Source organism: Crotalus tigris, unplaced genomic scaffold, assembly GCF_016545835.1.
Source record: "Crotalus tigris isolate CLP2741 ecotype Arizona unplaced genomic scaffold, ASM1654583v1 scf7180000017577.548942, whole genome shotgun sequence".
In the NCBI taxonomy this organism is placed as follows: Eukaryota; Metazoa; Chordata; class Lepidosauria; order Squamata; family Viperidae; genus Crotalus; species Crotalus tigris.
This window is the reverse complement of record NW_024096488.1, coordinates 155,542-175,252: the sequence shown is the minus strand read 5'-3', so window position 1 is coordinate 175,252 and position 19,711 is coordinate 155,542. Positions and strand designations below refer to the sequence as shown.

Sequence of the window (19,711 nt, the reverse complement as noted above, 5' to 3'; positions counted from 1 at the left end):
TGTGCATGTAACAATTTTGCCGCAGTAATCATATATTGAAATAATTTTCCATGACTTTTTTTTTCTAATTCTTTGTCCATTAGTTTAAAAAGAAAAGTTTTGAATGTTGATCTTTAAAATCCTCTGAATGAAACTATTTTTGAATCCATTGTAAGTTTTTGAATAGCCATAAAGCATGATAAAATGTCCCTTTGTATTGTTTACATTTCCAATATACATTTGAAGTATCTTTATACATTCTACATAATTTTTCTGGTGTCACATACCAACAATGCATCATAACACAATGTAAATGTCAACTCTTCTAACCACATATTTTCCCATTCGTCCAACTGTTTATTATAACCAAATATATTCTTTAACATTATTTTTTTTAATTTTTCAATCTAAATCTCTATTGTTTAAAAGTAAAAATCATCCCTTTCAATTTATACCACCTAAATGTAATTTTCTTCTGTTTAATTTTGTCTGTCAGAAAAAAATATTCTGTGTAGTATTCCATTTGAAATTTCCTTAAATACAATTGCATATGTATTATCAATTATCAATCTAGTGTTATAATTGCTTTATGTTTGTCTTCTTCCTGACAAAGTGCTTGGACAATTTCTTAATTTTGAAAAATGTGTACTAATTCTATATACCTTATCAATCTCTGTGTCAGTGTCATCCTCCTTCAAATCCATAAAATTAGAGACTTTACAATATTTTCTCTGATATCTTCTTCTTATTGTACAGAATTGCTTTAAAACTTAAGAAAACTTTTTTCCCAGTTCCAGTAATATTAAATTATTCAAATCTTCCTCCATCTCTCTGTCTTTAACTTCTATCTTACTTTTCAAAATTTCCACTTTGTCAGTAATTTGCTTTAAATCTCCAACTAGTTGTCCTACAGATAATTAACTTCTTTCACCTCTTTTTTATTCCTGTAGATCCTCCTTCCATTTCTTTTTCACCACTTCAGTCATCTTTTTGCAAACTCTTCAAACATTTTTGCAATAAATCTGGTGAAATACTCTCATTTGTAGTTGTTCTAGTAAAACCCTGTGTCCTTCTCCTAATTTATCAGCTTTTCTTGTAGTGGCCATTGTGAGAAAATGGAAGTATGTTGATTACTTTGGTAAGAAGTAGGCTTCTGGTTTTTTGTTTTTTTTTCTATTTTACTTCATTCTATTTTTAGCACTTTAGTCCCAATTAACTCTCCATAGTTGTGGTCTCATAGTTTATCTCATATTATCATTATATTTTTGTTTTGTAAAATCCACTAATTAAAAATAAACAATCAGCGTTCTTAAAAATAAACAATCTTAAAAATAAATAATCAGCATTCCTGCAAAGGTCCGGTCTGTTAGTCTAATTAATTTTGCTATTTTTAAAGGCATTTTGTCAGAAAAAAACTGTTGTTTTTTTTTTAAAAAAAATCACTGTCCCCATAATCCATTTAAAACTTTCTTGGATCACAATCTTGTTAAACCTTTTGCTTTTAAATTAAAAGGATTTAAATAGCATTTTCCCCCTATTTTTCATTTCAAAAAGAAGGTATTCAATCTCTGATCTTCGCTACCATTTGGAATAAAGTAATTAAGTCCAAAGATGTTTAAGAAATGAGGCTTTTGCTGGTCAAATGTCCATTAAGTCCACAGCAATTAAAGACATGTTTTAAATCCCTCTGTTCCCAATCTGTTCAGCTCACAACTGACCACAAAAACCTCAGTTCCCATGATCTTCTTGCAAGGAGCCCTTCTAGAGTTCAAGAGGCAATCTCAACGTTCTTACCTCTGAAGACATTTTCATCAGTTACCGTAGAAACTGGCTCCTACTCCCTGCTTGTGGAGTTGTTCATAGGTAATGCCTAACCCACCATTAGTCCTTATCTGGAAGGTACATATTTGTTTAGATTCATAAACCCTCATGACTTTCTAAGAAAAAAGACCTTAGAATAAGTAGTTAAATAAGAATAGCAGAAAAAATCAGCTGGATCAACACAAAGACAAATCAAGGTCAACATTCTGAGTCACACAGTGACAACCAGAAGCATCAAAAAGCTCATAAACAAGGGATGAGAGTGATGGCACTCTTCCAGTTGTTCCTAGCAAGTAGTTTGGTGCGTATGAACATGAAAGTATTATTATTATTTTTTAATTTTTTTATTGAATACAGAAGAAAAAAGAAGAAATTAAAAACATTGAACATGGTACATCGTCTTTGACATACATCTCCGTCTTGTCAGTCCATACTATACATTTAAATATATATGATATATCTATATACAGCTGTACATTCCTAGCATCTACCTCTACTTATATCTCTTCTGTTGACTCCATTCTTTTTTCCCTCCATTTATAGAATTTATTCCAGATTCAATAAAATTCTTCCTGATTTTTTAGTTCTTTAGTTATCTTGTCTAGTTCTGCACAATACATAATTTTCCTTATTAGTGCTTCCCCATTCGGTGCTTCCATTGTTTTCCACTTTTGAGCAAACAGAATCCTTGCTGCCGTTATCACGTGTACAATTAGATATGTATCACCTTTATTTATGTTTTTTCCCAATATTCCTAATAATAACGTCTCAGGTTTATATTGGATGCTTCGCCTAGTCATTTCTGTTATCCATTCCCAGACCGTAAGCCAGTATACCTGTGCTGTATAATGAAAGTATTATACTCTCATCAAGCCTTTGATAGCTTCACCCACCATTTAATTTAAATAGTTGGCCAACCAGATCTTTGGTAGCAATGAATTCCATGGTTTAAAAATACACTGTATAGTAAATGTGTATTTATTTTTATTAGTTCTGAATCTCTGTACTTGTAATTTCAGTGGTTGATCCATAGTTCTAACACTATGAGAGAGAAGGAAATAAACATCTCTCTGATCTCATTTTCCATCCAAATCTTTTGCACATATTCATGGTAGACTAGTTCTACCATGAAATCTTTGGTAGCTCCTTAAATATTTTCAATGGGTTTTTTTTGCACTTATTTCCAACTAAACAATATCCTTCTTAAGGAATGGTATCCAGAATTGTGTACAGTATTCTAAATACAATTATGTTAAATTCATATAAGAACATTACTCTTACATTTTAAATTTTCTTCCTAATGACATCTAGCACTAAATTTGTTTTTTTTTCTTGTAACTTACATACTGAGTTGATATTTGCATTATACAATCCACAATTCCAAGATTTCTTTCCTTTTTTTAGTAATGACCAATTGAGACCAGAAAGAGAATGAGGAAGAGAGCCACCATCAGTTTAGTACAATGATTAAGGAAGAAAGCTAGAAACTGGGAGATCATGAATTCTAGTTCCATCTTGGTGAACCTGGATGAACTTGGGCCAGTCCATCACTCTGCATCCTAAGAAGCAGGCAGTGGAAAACCCCTTCTGAAATCTTGTCCACAAAACTGCAGGAACTTGTTCAGGCAGTCATAAGGAATCATGCGTCCACATGTATGTACATACACACACACACACACACACACACACACACACACACACACAGAGAGAGAGAGAGAGAGAGAGAGAGAGATCCCGTGTACATTATTCCATATTTGCCATGCCTGTTTACCCCACTGATGGCACAAATCCTCTTTATTACATTGAATGTTTTAATTTCTTCAGCAAACTTGGCCACCTAGCTGATCACCTCTAACACCTGATGTTTATAAACAAGTTAGAGACGTCCCATATCGATAAAAAAAACTTTTCATCTCTCTTTTTTGTAAACATTGTTCATTTATTCACATTCATAAGACATTACTGTTCACCAATTTATCTTCCATTTATCTCCCCTCTGTTATGATCACAACCTCATGCATTTTAAGGCACTCTGTAAGTCTGATCCAAATTTCCTAGATCTTATGAGGATTAAAAAATACCATGTCTGAGTTATTAAATCAATGAATTGATTTTAAAAGGTGATTCTAACTAATTAAAAGGTGATTCTAAGTAGAATATTTTCCAAAATTTATTTTCATAAATGCAAATACTTAGAAAACAGTTGAAGAATACACCTTCTTAAAAGGGGCATTTATCTTCCCTGTCATGCAGGCAGAATGCTTCTGTTGAGACAGTGGGTAATACCACACATGCACTGTCTATAATGAAAAGAATATGCTCCTTAGTTGTCTAATCCAATTTGAAAATAAGATTACAATTTTAAAAAAACAGCTTTGTAGGTCTGTATTTGTGTGTGTGTCTTTTTACTGGGAAGTAAGTCTAATGACAATTCAGCCTCTTTTGGGAGGTCAAAAAGTACGGAATGAGAATTCAACCACAGCTACAGGAACTTGATGAGGAGATTAAAAAAATGTGAGGAAAGAGCAGGGTTGCTGAAAGTTTTGATTTGAACCAGTTAAAAGGCCAGGCTGGAACAGGGTAGAACAGCATTGGATCTTGATCTGGGAGAAACAGAGAAAAAGGAAATTTTCTGAAAGCTCATAAAGGTATTTGAAGAAGTACAGATAGTCTTCGACTTAACAACAGTTCATCTAGTGATCATTTGAAGTTACAGCAGCACTTTAAAAAAGTGACTTGTGACCATTTGTCACACTTGACTATTGCAGCCTCCCCATAGTCATGTGATCAAAATTCATATGCTTGTCAACTGACTCATATTTATGACAATTGCAGTGTTTCGGGGTCATATAATCACCTTTTATGACCTTCTGACAAGCAAAATCAATGCAGAACCAGATTTACTTATTAACTATGTTATTAACTTAACAACTACAGTAATTCAGTTAACTGTGGCAAGGAAGATCATAAAATGGGGCAAAACTCACTTAACAAATATCTCATAACATAAATTTTGAACTCAATTGTGGTTGTAAGTCAAGAATTTACCTGTATCTATAATAGAGCATTCAACAAATTAAAATTCAAGGAATATTGATGTCAAAGCAAGAACATCCAATGTTAGCAGAGTTTCATCTGTCAGAACTATGAGAATTGAATTTTAAAGGCACGACAGCTGATTTTTTTTAAAAAAATACTACAAATTAAAAAAAATAGAGAAAACACCTTCTCCCCCCCCCCCCAAAAAAAGTTTGGTCGAGAATAGTTTTTGTGTTGATAGCATTTTTGTTATAGGCCTGGTATGAAGTTATAGACAAAATATCATGGCATGTATGTGCTCCATCCTGATGGAAAGAAAAATCAAAGTTCTTCACCAATTGGTAAATGTTATGTTAAATTCTGTGATATGAAAAACACAGAATAGCAAAGCAGCAAAAGCTATGAATGAATCCTGCTCAAATCATGCATTTCTCTCCCAACTCTTACCATGCTGTGCTTATACCAGAAATGGATGTAGGTATACTGAGTTTTCTGGTTAGCTTATGGGAATAACTAATATCACAACAAGGAACTCTGACTCAGAAATTTGTTATGATAGCCAAAGAGTTTTCTCCATAACTTCATAAAACAGGGCAATTGAAATCAAGAAATGTAAAGGAAAAATAAAAGTAGATTTTTTTTGTGCAAAAAAAACATGTTTTAGGAGCTTCAGTTTTTCCATTAAAAACAAATTCTTATATAACTTATGATCCTCTTTACAATTCACCATTTTCCATGGTAAGCCCCTATGTCCCAATTGGTGGACATCCTTCCCATCTACACCTATATCTTGCAAATGTCATGGATGACCACTTCTAATCTATGTAATTTCCAATTTATTTCTGCATCTTGTAGACTCTTGTCTGTTTGTTTGATTAAAATAAATATTCAGGCCTTCCATATATCAAATTTAGAATCAACATTCTACACTGCTGTTGGTTGGTTATCACTAAAGTATGAAAGTACATAAAAGTATGAAAGTACACATACCCTGAAGCTAATGAGTGCGGAAACACTTCTGTAGTTTGCATGGATAAAACATTCACTCATTAATGACAGTGTTAGTCTTTCCTTTGAAGGGGAAAGTTAGCCTAAAGGATAACTAATTGTCTGTGTTAACACATATACTCTGAGCCTCAGTGTGCCTTCAGTCCTGCTGTGACCATCACAGCTATATGTTCCTCTCTACCAATTAAGGTCCTGCTTCTCTATAGTCTACTGTACACTAACCAGAAGCATCTCCCCCCCCCCACACACATGCACACCCCAGTATCTGTTAAAGTGAGAGAATTATTTTTAGAATAAGAGCAGTTATACAACAAATGAATTGTTTATCTATGTGCATCAAAGAAGAAAATATTTAGATAGACGCCTGGTTTATATATGTTGTGTGTTTGTGAGTGTGTGTGCACAAGTACACAACTGAAAGATGAGGCAGCTGAGATATTGCTGCAAATCCTTGTCAAAGGAAGTTGGCAAATCAAGCACTCAAAATATAACTGTAAATCCTTTTCCCCCCCACATATTTCCATAGTCAATGTTCTCTCTGAACTGCCTCTCTATTATACCATGAAACTGAGAACCTCCTTGCTATCAGTGGTACACACAGTTATATTACCAAGATTCCTTTTGCTAAAGCTCATCAACATAGTAGACAATATTAATTCCATTCACCCCCTTTTCTGCCTTCACTGCTTTCCACTCAGCTTCTCCCTATCCTAGGACTAAGAAATCTAGATGCCTTTTTGATATTTTGAAGCTTTCCCTTTAATTGATAACCCTTATTTTTTGTGTGTTTCCTTTCCAGATTTCAGCAACAAATGGATTTATCTCTTTCCTTCTCCCTTTTTCTTCCCCTCTCCCTCCCTTTCCCTCCCTCCCTACTTTCTTACTTTGTTTTTAACATTTGATGTGAAGTTCTGAAGCACTTTGAAGAAGGACTGTGAGAGAAAGTGAAGGAAGCCGCTGCATCCAGCCAGTAATGTTCCTGACACCAGGGCAGCCCTGCCTTGAACATGTAATCACATCATGCTGTTTTTGAAAGGAGGGAATAGAGGAATCAGACAAAGAAGATTTGTTGTTGATTATTTGGCTTTTGTTTGGTTTTGAGAATATACTCACACACAAGTATATTTTTCCTCTTGGAGTTCAGCATTCAACCTGATTGACCTCAAGAGCCAATTCCATTTCATAGACATCTCTCTATGAAACCAGGCACATAAGATGATAGTGACATCAAACAGAACTGGGGTGTTTATGCCCTTCAATTGTTAAACTTCAAGGGCATTTGTTGCTGTTTTAATTTTTTCTCTTAATTTTGACTGAGTTTGCTCCTTTTTGCCTATAGGGGGCACTGTAGCCCACCATGCTCCGTCTGGGATTCTGGGTGGCCACCCTGCTCTTTATTTTTGCTCCTGGGATAGTCCACTGTGACTGTTGGCTGATTGAAGGAGACAAAGGCTATGTTTGGCTTGCTATCTGTAGTCAGAATCAACCACCCTATGAAACTATTCCCCAGCATATCAACAGCACTGTGCATGACCTGCGGCTGAATGAGAACAAACTTAAGGTGGTGCTCTACTCCTCTCTAAACCGCTTTGGTAATTTGACAGATCTGAATCTAACAAAAAATGAGATTTCCTACATTGAGGATGGAGCTTTCATGGGCCAAACAAATTTACAGGTGCTGCAGCTGGGCTACAATAAGCTCACCAATCTGACTGAGGGCATGCTGCGTGGCATGGGCCGGCTTCAGTTCCTTTTTGTGCAGCACAATCTGATTGAGGTGGTTACTCCCAGTGCTTTCATGGAATGCCCTAGCCTCATCAGTATTGACTTATCTTCCAATCGTCTCAGTCGGCTAGATGGAAGCACCTTCACCAGCTTGAACAACCTAATGGTATGTGAGCTAGCTGGGAATCCCTTCAACTGTGACTGCAACCTCTATGGTTTCCTCATGTGGTTGGTAGCTTTCAACAATGTCACAAAAAACTATGATCGCCTGCAGTGTGAGACTCCCCGAGAGTTTGCTGGTTATCCGCTTCTGATGCCTCGGCCACACCATAGCCGCAATGCCATCACCATTTTCAAGTCAATGTGTGGGGATGGAACTTTTCCACCCATCTCCAGGATCAGACCTACACAATTCATAACAGATCCTCAAAGGGATCCAGACGACAATGCTGAAAACTCAGGCATTAGCCCAGGGGACTTCCTCTCTGTTGAACCTCCAGAGTCTTCCACCACTGATTCTTCCTCTAACCCCAGCATAAAGCTCCAGCAGGTATCCATCAACTCAGCTGCTTTAGTGGTGACCATTCCATTCCCTTTTAGCAAGATGTATGTTCTGGTTCAGTACAATAACAGCTATATATCTGATGTAATGACTCTAAAAAAGAAGAAGGAATCAGTCACTCTCACCCACTTGAAGGCTCACACAGATTATACATTCTGTGTTGCTTCAATCCGCAACTCCAAACGTTATAACCATACTTGCCTCTCCTTTGCCACAAGGAGTAAAGGGAGGGAAGAGCCAATACCCAGTACATCCACCACTACCCACTATATCATGACCATATTGGGCTGCCTTTTTGGTATGGTTATTATCCTTGGCATTGTTTATTATTGCTTGAGGAAGCGTAGGATGCAAGAGGAAAAACAAAAATCTCTCAATGTCAAGAAAACTATTTTAGAGATGCGCTATGGTTCAGATATTGATACTAGTTCAATTGTACATTCCTCACAGAAATTGGGAGAACCACCAGTCATCCCTGTCTCACGGATGTCTTCTCTTCCATCTATGATTGGAGAGAAGATACCTTCATCCAAATCTATGGAAACTGGCATGGAGACTCCCAAGGTCACCACAAAAGGCAATTACATTGAGGTTAGGACCAGTGGTGGGGATGGGCTGGACAGGTCACAGAGGGATGATGATCTGCATGAACTGGATAATGGCCAAGGTTCAGCAGCTGAAATCTCAACAATTGCCAAGGAAGTAGACAAAGTGAATCAGATAATCAACAATTGTATTGATGCCCTGAAGCTGGACTCCGCTTCCTTTTTGGGAGGAGGGGGTGGTGTTGATTCTGACATGGCTTTTGAATGCCAGTCCATACCAACCAGTTCTTCTGCTGGGTTGGAGCGACCAAGTTTTCTCTCTCCACCATATAAGGAGAGTTCCCACCATCCCCTGCAGCGCCAGCTTAGTGCAGATGCTGCTGTGACAAGAAAAACCTGCAGTGTCTCATCCAGTGGCTCCATCAAAAGTGCTAAGGTTTTCAGTCTTGATGTACCTGATCATCCTCCTTTGAGCAAAGCAGATTCCAAGTACATCGAGAAAGGAAGTCCACTCAACAGTCCTTTGGATCATCTTCCCCTTGTGTCCCCAGGTGCCATACACCACTTGGAAGTGAAACCTTACCATTGCAGTGAACACCGGCATTCCTTTCCAGCCCTCTACTATGAAGAGAGTGGTGACACTTTAAGCCAACGGGTGTCCTTTCTTAAGCCACTCTCCCGTTCCAAGCGGGACTCTACATATTCTCAGCTCTCACCTAGACACTACTTCTCAGGCTATTCCTCCAGTCCAGAGTATTCTTCTGAGAGCACCCATAAGATCTGGGAGCGTTTCCGACCTTACAAGAAGCACCACCGAGAGGAGGTCTACATGGCAGCTGGTCATGCTCTGAGAAAGAAAGTCCAGTTTGCCAAGGATGAAGATCTGCATGATATCTTGGATTATTGGAAAGGTGTATCTGCTCAACAAAAGTTGTGACTCCCTCATTAAAAGGAAGATAAATCGACCGTACAACAAATTAATGCCCTCCCCCACCTCACTGTGGAAAAAAAATCTGACAAAAGAAACAAACCATTTGTTAAAGTTTACAAAAAAAAAAAACCCACAGGGAAAAAAAACCCAAGTGAAATGAAGTGTCTCTATTGTGTTACAGGGACCATTGTTACTCCTTCAGATGGTGGGGAGGAGACTTTTCCTTTTATTCTATGGTGAAGAGAAGGGGGATGACTGGACTTGTAGGTAGCAGAGGCAGGAGGTAAGGGATGCTTACCAGGCATAGACTAAGACACTAACCATCATTTTTTGGTTACTTTTATTTTGTTCCACAAAAGGAAGTGATTTTACTCATTCCCTGACAAACGTGAGGGGGAGAGTGATCACTCTGCTTCTATATCCTTTCCTTTCTTTCCTGTGCTTGCCAGGATTTTTCAAATGATGCTCTAGTGCAGACAAGTCAAACTCGCAACATCATGTGACGTCGCAGAACATATCGGCACAGTTTTGTCATTGTTGGCTATAGGATGGGCACGGCTTCCATGTGACGCGTCCAACCCATGGGCCAGCAGTTCTAGTGCATGGGAGATAATTTTCTGTGAGATGTTCACATAAAGCTGGAGTAGCATTTCAGTCACCTAATTTTGTGTCTGGGGGGCATTTGTGTAGCAAATGTGCATTCAGCCCTCTCCTGTGAGTAGGCATGCTTGACCTATGGGAAAGGTCTATATGCTCTCAATGTGGATAGGCCACTGAAATATTACCTCGGCTGCGTTGATCATGGAATAGATTGAATCCAGACTTAGTCATGAAGGAGCAGACCAAATGGATATATTTGAGGCATGACTATATTGGGATTCAAGTCACTGATCCTTGTGCACTTATGACAACATTTAAAAGATCCCAAAGTCAAGTCAAAGATGTGACACACATTAAGGTTTCGTTCAGGATCTTCTGTGCTCCCTATTCCATCAATCTTTGTTGAGATTTGTGCATGCAAAAGCAAGAACAACATCTAAAGCTTTCTTTGCCTATCCTCACATGCTCAGGATTGTCAATTACTGTAGGCTGATGCAGGATATATGTTTTCCTTTATTAGGGAAAGAATTATGAGATGAAGCAGATATATTACAGAGTCTCTGTATTTTTTATACCCTTCATTGTTTGTCAAGAAGGGAGAGAATATTAGTTCTCAAGGAGTATCCCCACATTTTAGTAGAATTTCAGTTGTCTTCCAAGAAAAGTGAATTGTTCAGTCTGGCCCTGATCAAGAGGGGATGCCAAAATAAGAGCTTGAGAGGAGAGCAGTAGCTGCAATCCCTCTAAAATCTCAAGGAGTTCTAACTCCAAACAAACCTCAGCATATGGACTTGGGGAATAGCACACAACTCCTTCCCAGGACATACTGTGCTCCCTTACAGAGCTGAGTTCATCTTGGCTGTTTCACTGAAAATAACTGGCTGTGATCCATGACATTCCATGAGGAAAACATTACACCTCAGTGCCAGAATTGGACCTATATGATAATAAGATTGAAAACAATAGAATGCTGCAGAGGTTGGGAGAATACATCTTAGGGTGATCTTGCAACAGAAAAATGAAGGATTGCCTTGGGGCCGGGAAGAGTGGAATTCTTCAAGAAAACATTCTGTGGTTAAGCTAGACAAGGTAATGCATAGTGGACTAACAGACTTGCCAAGAAAGCATACAAATGGCATATGGATGGGAGGAAGGCATAGGTACTAGTTGATAGCATTGGTTAGCAGACCAAGTTCACATATTTTCCTACCGTCTTGCTGACATCATCTTTTCTCCATTACTTGGTTGGGGTTTTTTTTGCAGCTGCTGTATTCGTGTTCTGACCACTATATTTCCTTATATTTTGGGGAAGATATACAGCAGAAAATGATTCAGATCCAGTGATGAAGGGATGAGTTGAGTTATTCAGTTGTTCTCATGAGAACTTCAGTCATCATAGTTAAGGAGTTGGCACAGATAAGTAAATGTGCCTGGATGTATACATACATTCCAACACATTCATGTTCGTATATGGAGAGAACCATTCTGTGTTACCCTGTTTTACTATAAAGATTGAAATTATTAAGTATTTTACTAAGAAGAGATTGGAGTAAAATCCAGTTTTGATAAGGTGCACTTGGCTCCCAATGAATTCATGGGGACTTAAATCATGGCTAACTTATCCCATTGACTTCTATGGTATCAAAGTGATCTAATAGGCTAGAGAAAATCTGTTTTCTTGTATGAAGGGAAAAGAGGCTCCATGTTTCTAAATGTTTCTACAGCCTTTTATCTCTGATTTGATAAACTTTACCATGACAACGGATATGGCATATCTTTTCTCCACTGCTCACCCCTCTGCCTTGCAACAAGAATTCATGGGTGCAGCAAAAATGCATCACTAGTAGATTATCTTTCTCCCCTGGTGCTGGCCTATCTCAGAACACACCAACAAAGCACAAGCTGCCACAGCCACGGAATACATTAGCTATTTGTTTTCAAAGATTAACTCCATTGGGCAAGGACTTTCATAGGAGAAAACTCTTCTCAAAATATTTATGTTGGTAATATTGCCCTCTGAGAAGAGCCAGGGAAATTCTAGATTCAAAACACCAAACTGATTCACTTCCTTTTCATTGCAAGAAAATAAATATGCTTCCCTGAATTACACACTCAAACTGAGGATGGATGGGTGCCTTGCAGCCAGAACTAGCCTTTCTTCATCTTGCAAGATTTCCTCTCCCCAATTGTTCCCTGCAGAAAGACAGTATTAGGAATAATATGTGATGCTGGGTGACATGGAGAAGTAAACCAAGAAGCCAACAGTGTAGTGTGCATGGGAAAGAGTACCACATCCTTTCTTGGGAAAATTATTTCCTGAAAACAGTCAAAAAGTTGGGCAGCCATTATTCCTGGGAGGTCATGGGCAGATATCTTTCCTTCATCCTAGCTTCACTTCTGATAGACACTGTGCTTCAGCAACCATAGGAGAAAATCTTTCTCTTTACCAAAACAGTGAAGACAGAAAACTTAGTTCACAAATGGAAATGTCAGTCTTTTGTTAGTTTATATTAAATCTCAGGGATTCATTTATAATGAAACCAAGTGAGGACTATGATCCCAGAAAGGAATTCTTGGGTTGGAAATTCAGATATTTATTTTCTGAGGAATCCAATGAAGGACCCTGAGAAACACATTTTGTGAAGTGAAAGTAAATAATATTGGTGGATTCAAAAAAACCCAAATCCTAGTAGCTGAGGCTTATATCGGATATGGTGGGATTCAGCCAGTTTGTACCACTTCAGCAGAACTGGTAGCTAATTTTTTGTTGCCCAGGCCCAGAATGGACTTCCAGAAGTGGCATCCACACAGAGAACCGGTTGTTCACATATTTGAATCCCACCACTGGATAAATGTCTGGAATATGTTTTTTGAGGTCTATCTGGGATCCCACACATTAATACTTTGAGGGGAAATAATAATAAAAAAAATGGGCTGTGAGAGTAACTTGATGAATCCTAAACAAAAAGAATATATTAGAATTCTTTGAAAATTCAGCATTTTGAAGGATACTAACATCCGTCCTGGTCTTGGTGCATTTATTAAGAAATTGACATTTTTCACAGCCTTTTTGCATGCCAGCATGTTCCTGTATTGTGTGCTGTTTTGTCACACATTGATCACAGACTAGGGGATTCTTTTCAGTATGCTGGCTGTGGGCAAGCACACTAGGGCTGTAGGACATCATATGGTCCCATCCTAAAGTAAGTGGGATATCTTCCCTGTTGCTGTGTATTTCTTCCATGCTTGCCTGATCCTAGATAGACATAAGAGCAGGAACAAGCACAGTTTATGACTCCCCAAAAACACTAGGGAATGGGAGATAGAGAAGTGGAAGTAGGGTTGTTCAGAAGGACATTTTTAGAATATTTCAGCTGTGGCAAAGGATGTGTGATGGATTTTCTGGGTTGCTGAGGAACACTGACTCATGTAGAGTTAGAATATGAATCCTGGGTCATCTCGGTGCCATAGGATGGTCCAAATCTATCTTAGAATGCAGGTTGCTTTTTATATTTGAGTGGGATGAGAAACTTCCTGGGTTTTTTTTTCCATGAATGTCAGCTTCTACTGTAGAAACTGAACAACCAAAATTTCTTTCATTTCCTCTATTAAAAGGCATATAAATACCATCCCAGATAGGTTTTTGCAATCCTTAGGCAGTAAGATAATTTGCCTTTTGACTCGGAATCAGGGTAAAGAATGGTGATGGTGGATTAATGGTGCAAACAACCCTCTTTTCCATTTATACTGCTTCACTCCAGCCTCTGTCTGTCATCCTATAATCCCTAATGTGGTATAATAATATTTATAAGAGATTGGGATTTCTTTGTCACTGATTTCAGCTTTGCTGATACCCCTCTGAAAAGGAGTAGAATTCAAGATTCAGAAAAAAATGGTATTGGGACCATAGCCCAGTATCTTCCAGACGATGGACATTTATAGGCCATAAGTGATCCATGCCCTTTTTATGCCCTACAATGAAAGCCTTAGTCTGTTGATAAAGTTTGCACAAGTTGGGACTATTTCAGCAGGGGATAGGAGTAGAAAGGGGAGATAATAGGGAAATAATATTTTCCCTTTGCTTTTGTATCTACCACTTTCCTGCCACTATTTTCAGACTTGGAATAATTACAAAGTATACCCACAGTTGGAAAAGAGAAGATCTAAGCATTATATCTGCATGATGATTTAATTGTATTTTTCTGAGCAAAAACATCTTTTGTGTATCTGCTGGTTTGTCAAGACTAAACCTAATCATGCTCCTTTGCTCTTTCCTTTTACCTCACTCCTAACTTCCCCATATTTCCCTGACCACCATTGTGATTTGAAAACTTTGGGAGGGAATGGACTCCAAAGAGAACCCAAACCTGGTGCCACAACAACAACAACAACAAAAATAGCACCTCCCAGTCTAATTCACCTGCGGGTACACTGCTTTGCAAAACTCTCTGAGTTGGTTTCAGCTTGGTTAATTTTCAGAGGTTTGGCCCAATCCATTAATTCATGCTCATCCTGTAACAATTAACTCTCATAAACCTTTAGAAATGCTTATTATAGCAAGACCAAACATTAGTTCACTAGTTGGCTCTTCTGATGCAGAGGCAGATTTGTTGTTCAGGAATAGATTAAAAACTCACGTTTTAAGGATATCTTGGAAATGAAAAGGCTTTTTAAAGGCACCTTGGGAATTTGAAGCAATTTGTTTACATGAAAGTCTCCCCTTGGACACAGTAGATTGATAATACTATAGTGTACATGACCTTGATAGCTCTTTATAGTGGAGATATGCACTAAATTAACACCTCATTTAGTTTCCCACTAGTATAGTTCTTCCTTACAAGTCCCAAAACATCTCTGAGGAGAGAATTTCTCCTAGAGGAAACTGGAGAAGAAACTTGATATTTCTTCTGGAGGGCTTCCAACTTGCTTTCATTGTCCATAATGTTAACTGTTATGGAGCAATAGACATTTTGTTTATCCTGATGAAAAAAGAGGGAAAGCCAGAGTTGGATTCTGCTCCCTTTGCTAGGACCTCTTACTTCACTGGAACAGAAGCATCAAAGTGTGTTTTCACGGAACAGATTCTGGATGCAGTCTGTCTTCCTGTGATCAATTTGGAGAAGAATAAGGGAACAACAAAGAAGTGGTCTTTCCATACTGAACCTTGTCCTGCAAAAAGTACACTGCTGAAGTTTTGATCCAATTGGAAGACACTAGATCCTAACTCTTGTAAATACTGCAGTGCTCTCCCAGCTTTATTTGCCAGATAATTCTTCCTGAGATGGGTGTGAAATATTCATGAATAACAATTGAAAATTTATGTAAAGAAATGCTGGCTGAAGCAGCACTGATGTGCTTGCAATGCTGAGTAGCTAAAATCTTTACTGGAAGTTCTCAAAGACAACAGCCTGGAGCAGATAGGAGGTCATGGGAAAGGGGCCTCCACAAAAAGAGAGAACATGGAGGGAGAGAAGGAGATTGGTTGGGGTAAAGAACACAATAGGAAGAGAAAAGAAGCAAAGGCTAAGAAACATAGAAACTGGTTTTGGAAACTGGACTAAATATAGGTAAAGAGAAATGTTTTTAACCAATAAGAGGAGTAAAACTAGAGGTGAAACTGCCTCACATTCTTCACTGTTCAATTCCTGGTTAATCCCACTGCTTTCACTAGAATAAAACTTTCATATAACATGATGTGGGCATCAGCTGTTTAGCCACATAATGTTGAGTCCCTGTCATGAACCCAGAATTTATTAAGATTGGCTTCAGATATAAAAAGTGGTACAATGATACAAAACAAAATTTGTGTATATTTTTCTAAAATTATGGCAGAGTTACCATCCAGTATACAACTGACTGGTGGACTGGAATCCTTTTATTATGAAAATGTCCGTGGACTCCTTGGTACTTTTTGTGCTTAGTGTTTGCTTGCAGGCATTTCATAACCCAACTATGTAACATTATCATTGTGTGAGAGGGTGGAGTTTGTTCCCTTTGTATCTACAGTAGCTTTGATTTCCAGTATTGGTGGCAATGTGGTTTTTTTCCTTGGTAGTTCTTAGAACCTAGTGATGATGTTACCTAGTTGAAAGATGAAACATCTGCAAAAAAAAGAGCCGAGCTTAGACAACACCAAGGACTGCACAGTTTGAGGATTTTCAAGTGTCCCTAAAAAGAAAAATATCAGCTGCCTCATCTAGTTACATAGATGTTCAATCTTGAGCTACATATATTCCCTTCTATTGAAAATGTCTTAGAATCTGCTGTAGTCTAGCCTAAAGTATGTATTTGTATCCACAGCCCCCCCCCCAAGGATCACTTCTCTCTTTCCCTCTATTTCACCATTTTTTACTCTACTTTCTATACTACTGGGCCAAATAACAAATACAGAGCAGAATTTAAACAGTTTTGCCTGAATTTGTGAGCACAAAGTAGTACTCTATTAAACGAATAGAGAAAGCTGGATTTAAATAAAGTTTAGTCCTTGAGAAGCCAGAATAAATTCCTGTCTATTTCTGACTGGAAAATATAGAAAAAACATCTTAGGAAAATAAAGCAGAAATGGTGATGATTTGATTTTGATCCTGAAGAATTATAACAAAATTAAATAAATAAAAAATTAATGTCATGAGAGCAGTACTGCAAAGAACCTCAAAATCAGCTTAACTGACTAATTCAAGCTCTTCCATGATTGCCTTAGATACACAGAAATTCTAACATCCTATATATATAAAAATGGTACCTTTTGCATCATTTCCCCAAGCTAATCTTAAGAATTCAAATAAATGCCCATCAGCCCATGCTGTCCTTAAAGGCTTTCCCTAAACCACCTGTCCACCCTCTGACTTAATCTTTACCACTGCTTACTTTCATGTGTGGTGGATGACAAGAGGAGAGAAAAGAGACTTTGCATCTGAATATCTTATTAATCCACATGTTAAGGCAATAGAGGCAGTGGTGGGATTCAGCCGGTTCACACCAGTCTGGCAGAACTGGTAGCTAATTTTTTGTTGCCCAGGCCCAGATTGGACTTCCAGAAGCGGCATCCACACAGAGAACCAGTTGTTCACATATTTGAATTCCACCACTGAATAATGGAAACAGTAACCCTCCTTGCAATGCATTGTTGCTCTTGGTACTATTGAAAGGTGAGTCAAGCAAATGCAGAGACATGTTTGGAATAATGGGGAATTATGGGGTGATTATTTGGTGACTGCAGAGATTAGTTAAATAGGCATAAGAAACCAGGGAATCTTCACTGGCTTTGTTTTAGCCTGAGACAGACCAAAAGTTCAGTGATAGTGGTTTTTACCAATTCTAAGAAAAAAGAAAGAATAGCTTATGGTGGGGTAAGAATAAAAATATTGAAAGTGGGAGAGAAAATATATCTGAAACAAAATAATCAGATTAGATTTCAAGTTAGCAGTGAAAATAAATATTTTAATGAGAGCTCCACTGGAATATCAGCACAGATAGTGTGCTAAATTGCTGAAATAGAAGTCTGGATGAAGAAGCAGGTATGAGTCTGGGCAAGAGCAATTTGGAGGGTTCTTGAAACATTGTGACCAATTGTGGGAACTCCCCTTAAATATAAGCTTATATATGTTAGATGGAAAAAGCATAACATGATGCAGTACATTATTCAGACAATATGGCAAGAGGAACTTTCCCTGAATTAAGCATCACTAATTCAGCCAAAGCTACTTGAGAAGAATGCAGCCACAGAAGAAAGAAAATCAAGAACAGTTATATCTGCTCCAGTTTCCTTGGCCTAACATGCAAAGGAGTAGCAAAGTTAGTGAACAGTAAGCTCATCTTTCCATGTGGAAAGTCCCATGTTTATATGGAGGCCACAATCCATTGTTCAACAGCCATGACGCTGCACATAAATAGAAGTGCAATCCTTCAAGGGTCAGGGACAACAGCCTCCCTAGAGTCACAGTGTATGAACTACAACATTGGGAAGTTGTTCTTTAATGAATTTCACTGTGAAGTATTTTGTACTGAATTTTATTTTTTCCTTTTTTTGTGGGGGGATATTTCCAGAGTTTGAGGAAAATTTCACCCCCCACTATGCTCTTAAAATCTTTGCTTTTAGGTACTTTGTGATGTTTTACTCCATGAAACAGATGTTAATTATCTTGAAGTATTTTCATGGACAGTCCTTCCTATTGCAAACTGGGAAAAAACTCAGCATCTCTCTGTTGTATCTTATTCACATTGAAGATTTAACTTCACAAGCTCCAGAGCATCAACCTTATCTTGAAAAGAGACTGCAAATGGGATATTTGTCCTCAAATACAAGTACACATTCTTGTTTCATCATCTGGATGGATGGATGAACCTCCCTAGATCAGTGTTTCTCAACCCTGACAACTTTTAAGATGTGTGGATTTAATTTATCAGAATTCACCAGCCAGCATGTTGGCTGGGGAATTCTGGGAGTTGAGGTTCACACATCTTAAAGTTGCCAAGGTTGAGAAACACTGTCATAGATTCTTATTTCTCCCATTCCTTATTTCCTCTATTCTTGACCTTTAATTCCTATGAATGTCCTTGCTTTCAGGTGTCTCCTACACTCCTAATCCTGTAATAAAGCCTTTCCGAGCCTGGTCCCAACTTGGACTGCAATTCTTAAAATTCTCAGTTGTTGGGAATTCAGGGAGTTGGAATCCTAAACATCTGGAGGACAACACATTGGGGCAGTCTATTACACCACAATATGTGGGAAAAGAGACATTTATAAAAGGGGTAGAATCTCAGCTTTGCCCTGCCACCCACAAGCACAGAATTGGGGTACAAGAGTGGGGGGTAACCCCTCCCCCAGTTTCTTTCTTGAGTCCCTCTTCTGCTCCCCTTGAATGTAATATACAATTTGAGGCAGCTGCCGGTTTGGGTCCTCACCAGCCACTTGGGTTCCCTCCTTCTGTTACAATCCTGTGAACCTTGGTTGTGTATGGGGATTTATTTTTGAAATTTGTCTTTATTTTAGGTTTAATTTTGATTTAATATATTTTTTTTGTTTCTCGCCACTCCATGTTTTAAACTGAATGGCACGACTTTTTTTTCCCTTGAATCGGAGATTCCTGTATGGAGAAAATCGATTTCTATATTTGCAATAAATTTCTTATTTAAAAAAAAAGATAAATGATTAAGTGTGGATGCTTGATTTTTGTTGTTCTCCATCTTGTCAAAAAAAGAATTTGTAGCTGATCACATTTTTTTTGTAGAATAACTTGTGAGAGATTAAAGACTGGCAAAAAGAAAGTATAATTAAAGCATAAAATTTACGATTGTAAGATATAAAAATAGCAATCTTTAAAAGAATTAGATCTATGGAGAGAAAAAAAGTGACAATGGCTTCATATCAAGATTAAGTGTTTAACATGAGGTAAAACGGAGATTTTTCTTCTGTTGAAAAATCTCAAAAGAAGTCAGCCACCTTGCTTCTTTACATTGCACTATATTTATTTTATTTAAAACAGTTATATAGCTACACAT

The 19,711-nt window shown here is 37.8% G+C and overlaps 1 protein-coding gene across 5 annotated transcripts in view; it reads left to right on the top strand.

Moving 5' to 3' along the window:
- Positions 1–19,358, top strand: part of ELFN2 (extracellular leucine rich repeat and fibronectin type III domain containing 2) — a 207,979-nt gene extending 188,621 nt beyond the window's left edge. For all 5 annotated transcript variants that reach the window (XM_039360493.1, XM_039360477.1, XM_039360486.1 and 2 more), the window contains one exon: positions 6,647–19,358. In XM_039360493.1, coding sequence (XP_039216427.1) covers positions 7,205–9,616 — 2,412 coding nt within the window. In that variant the 5' untranslated portion in view covers positions 6,647–7,204 and the 3' untranslated portion in view covers positions 9,617–19,358. The remainder of the gene's footprint in view (positions 1–6,646) is intronic.
- The last annotated feature ends 353 nt before the right edge of the window (positions 19,359–19,711 follow it).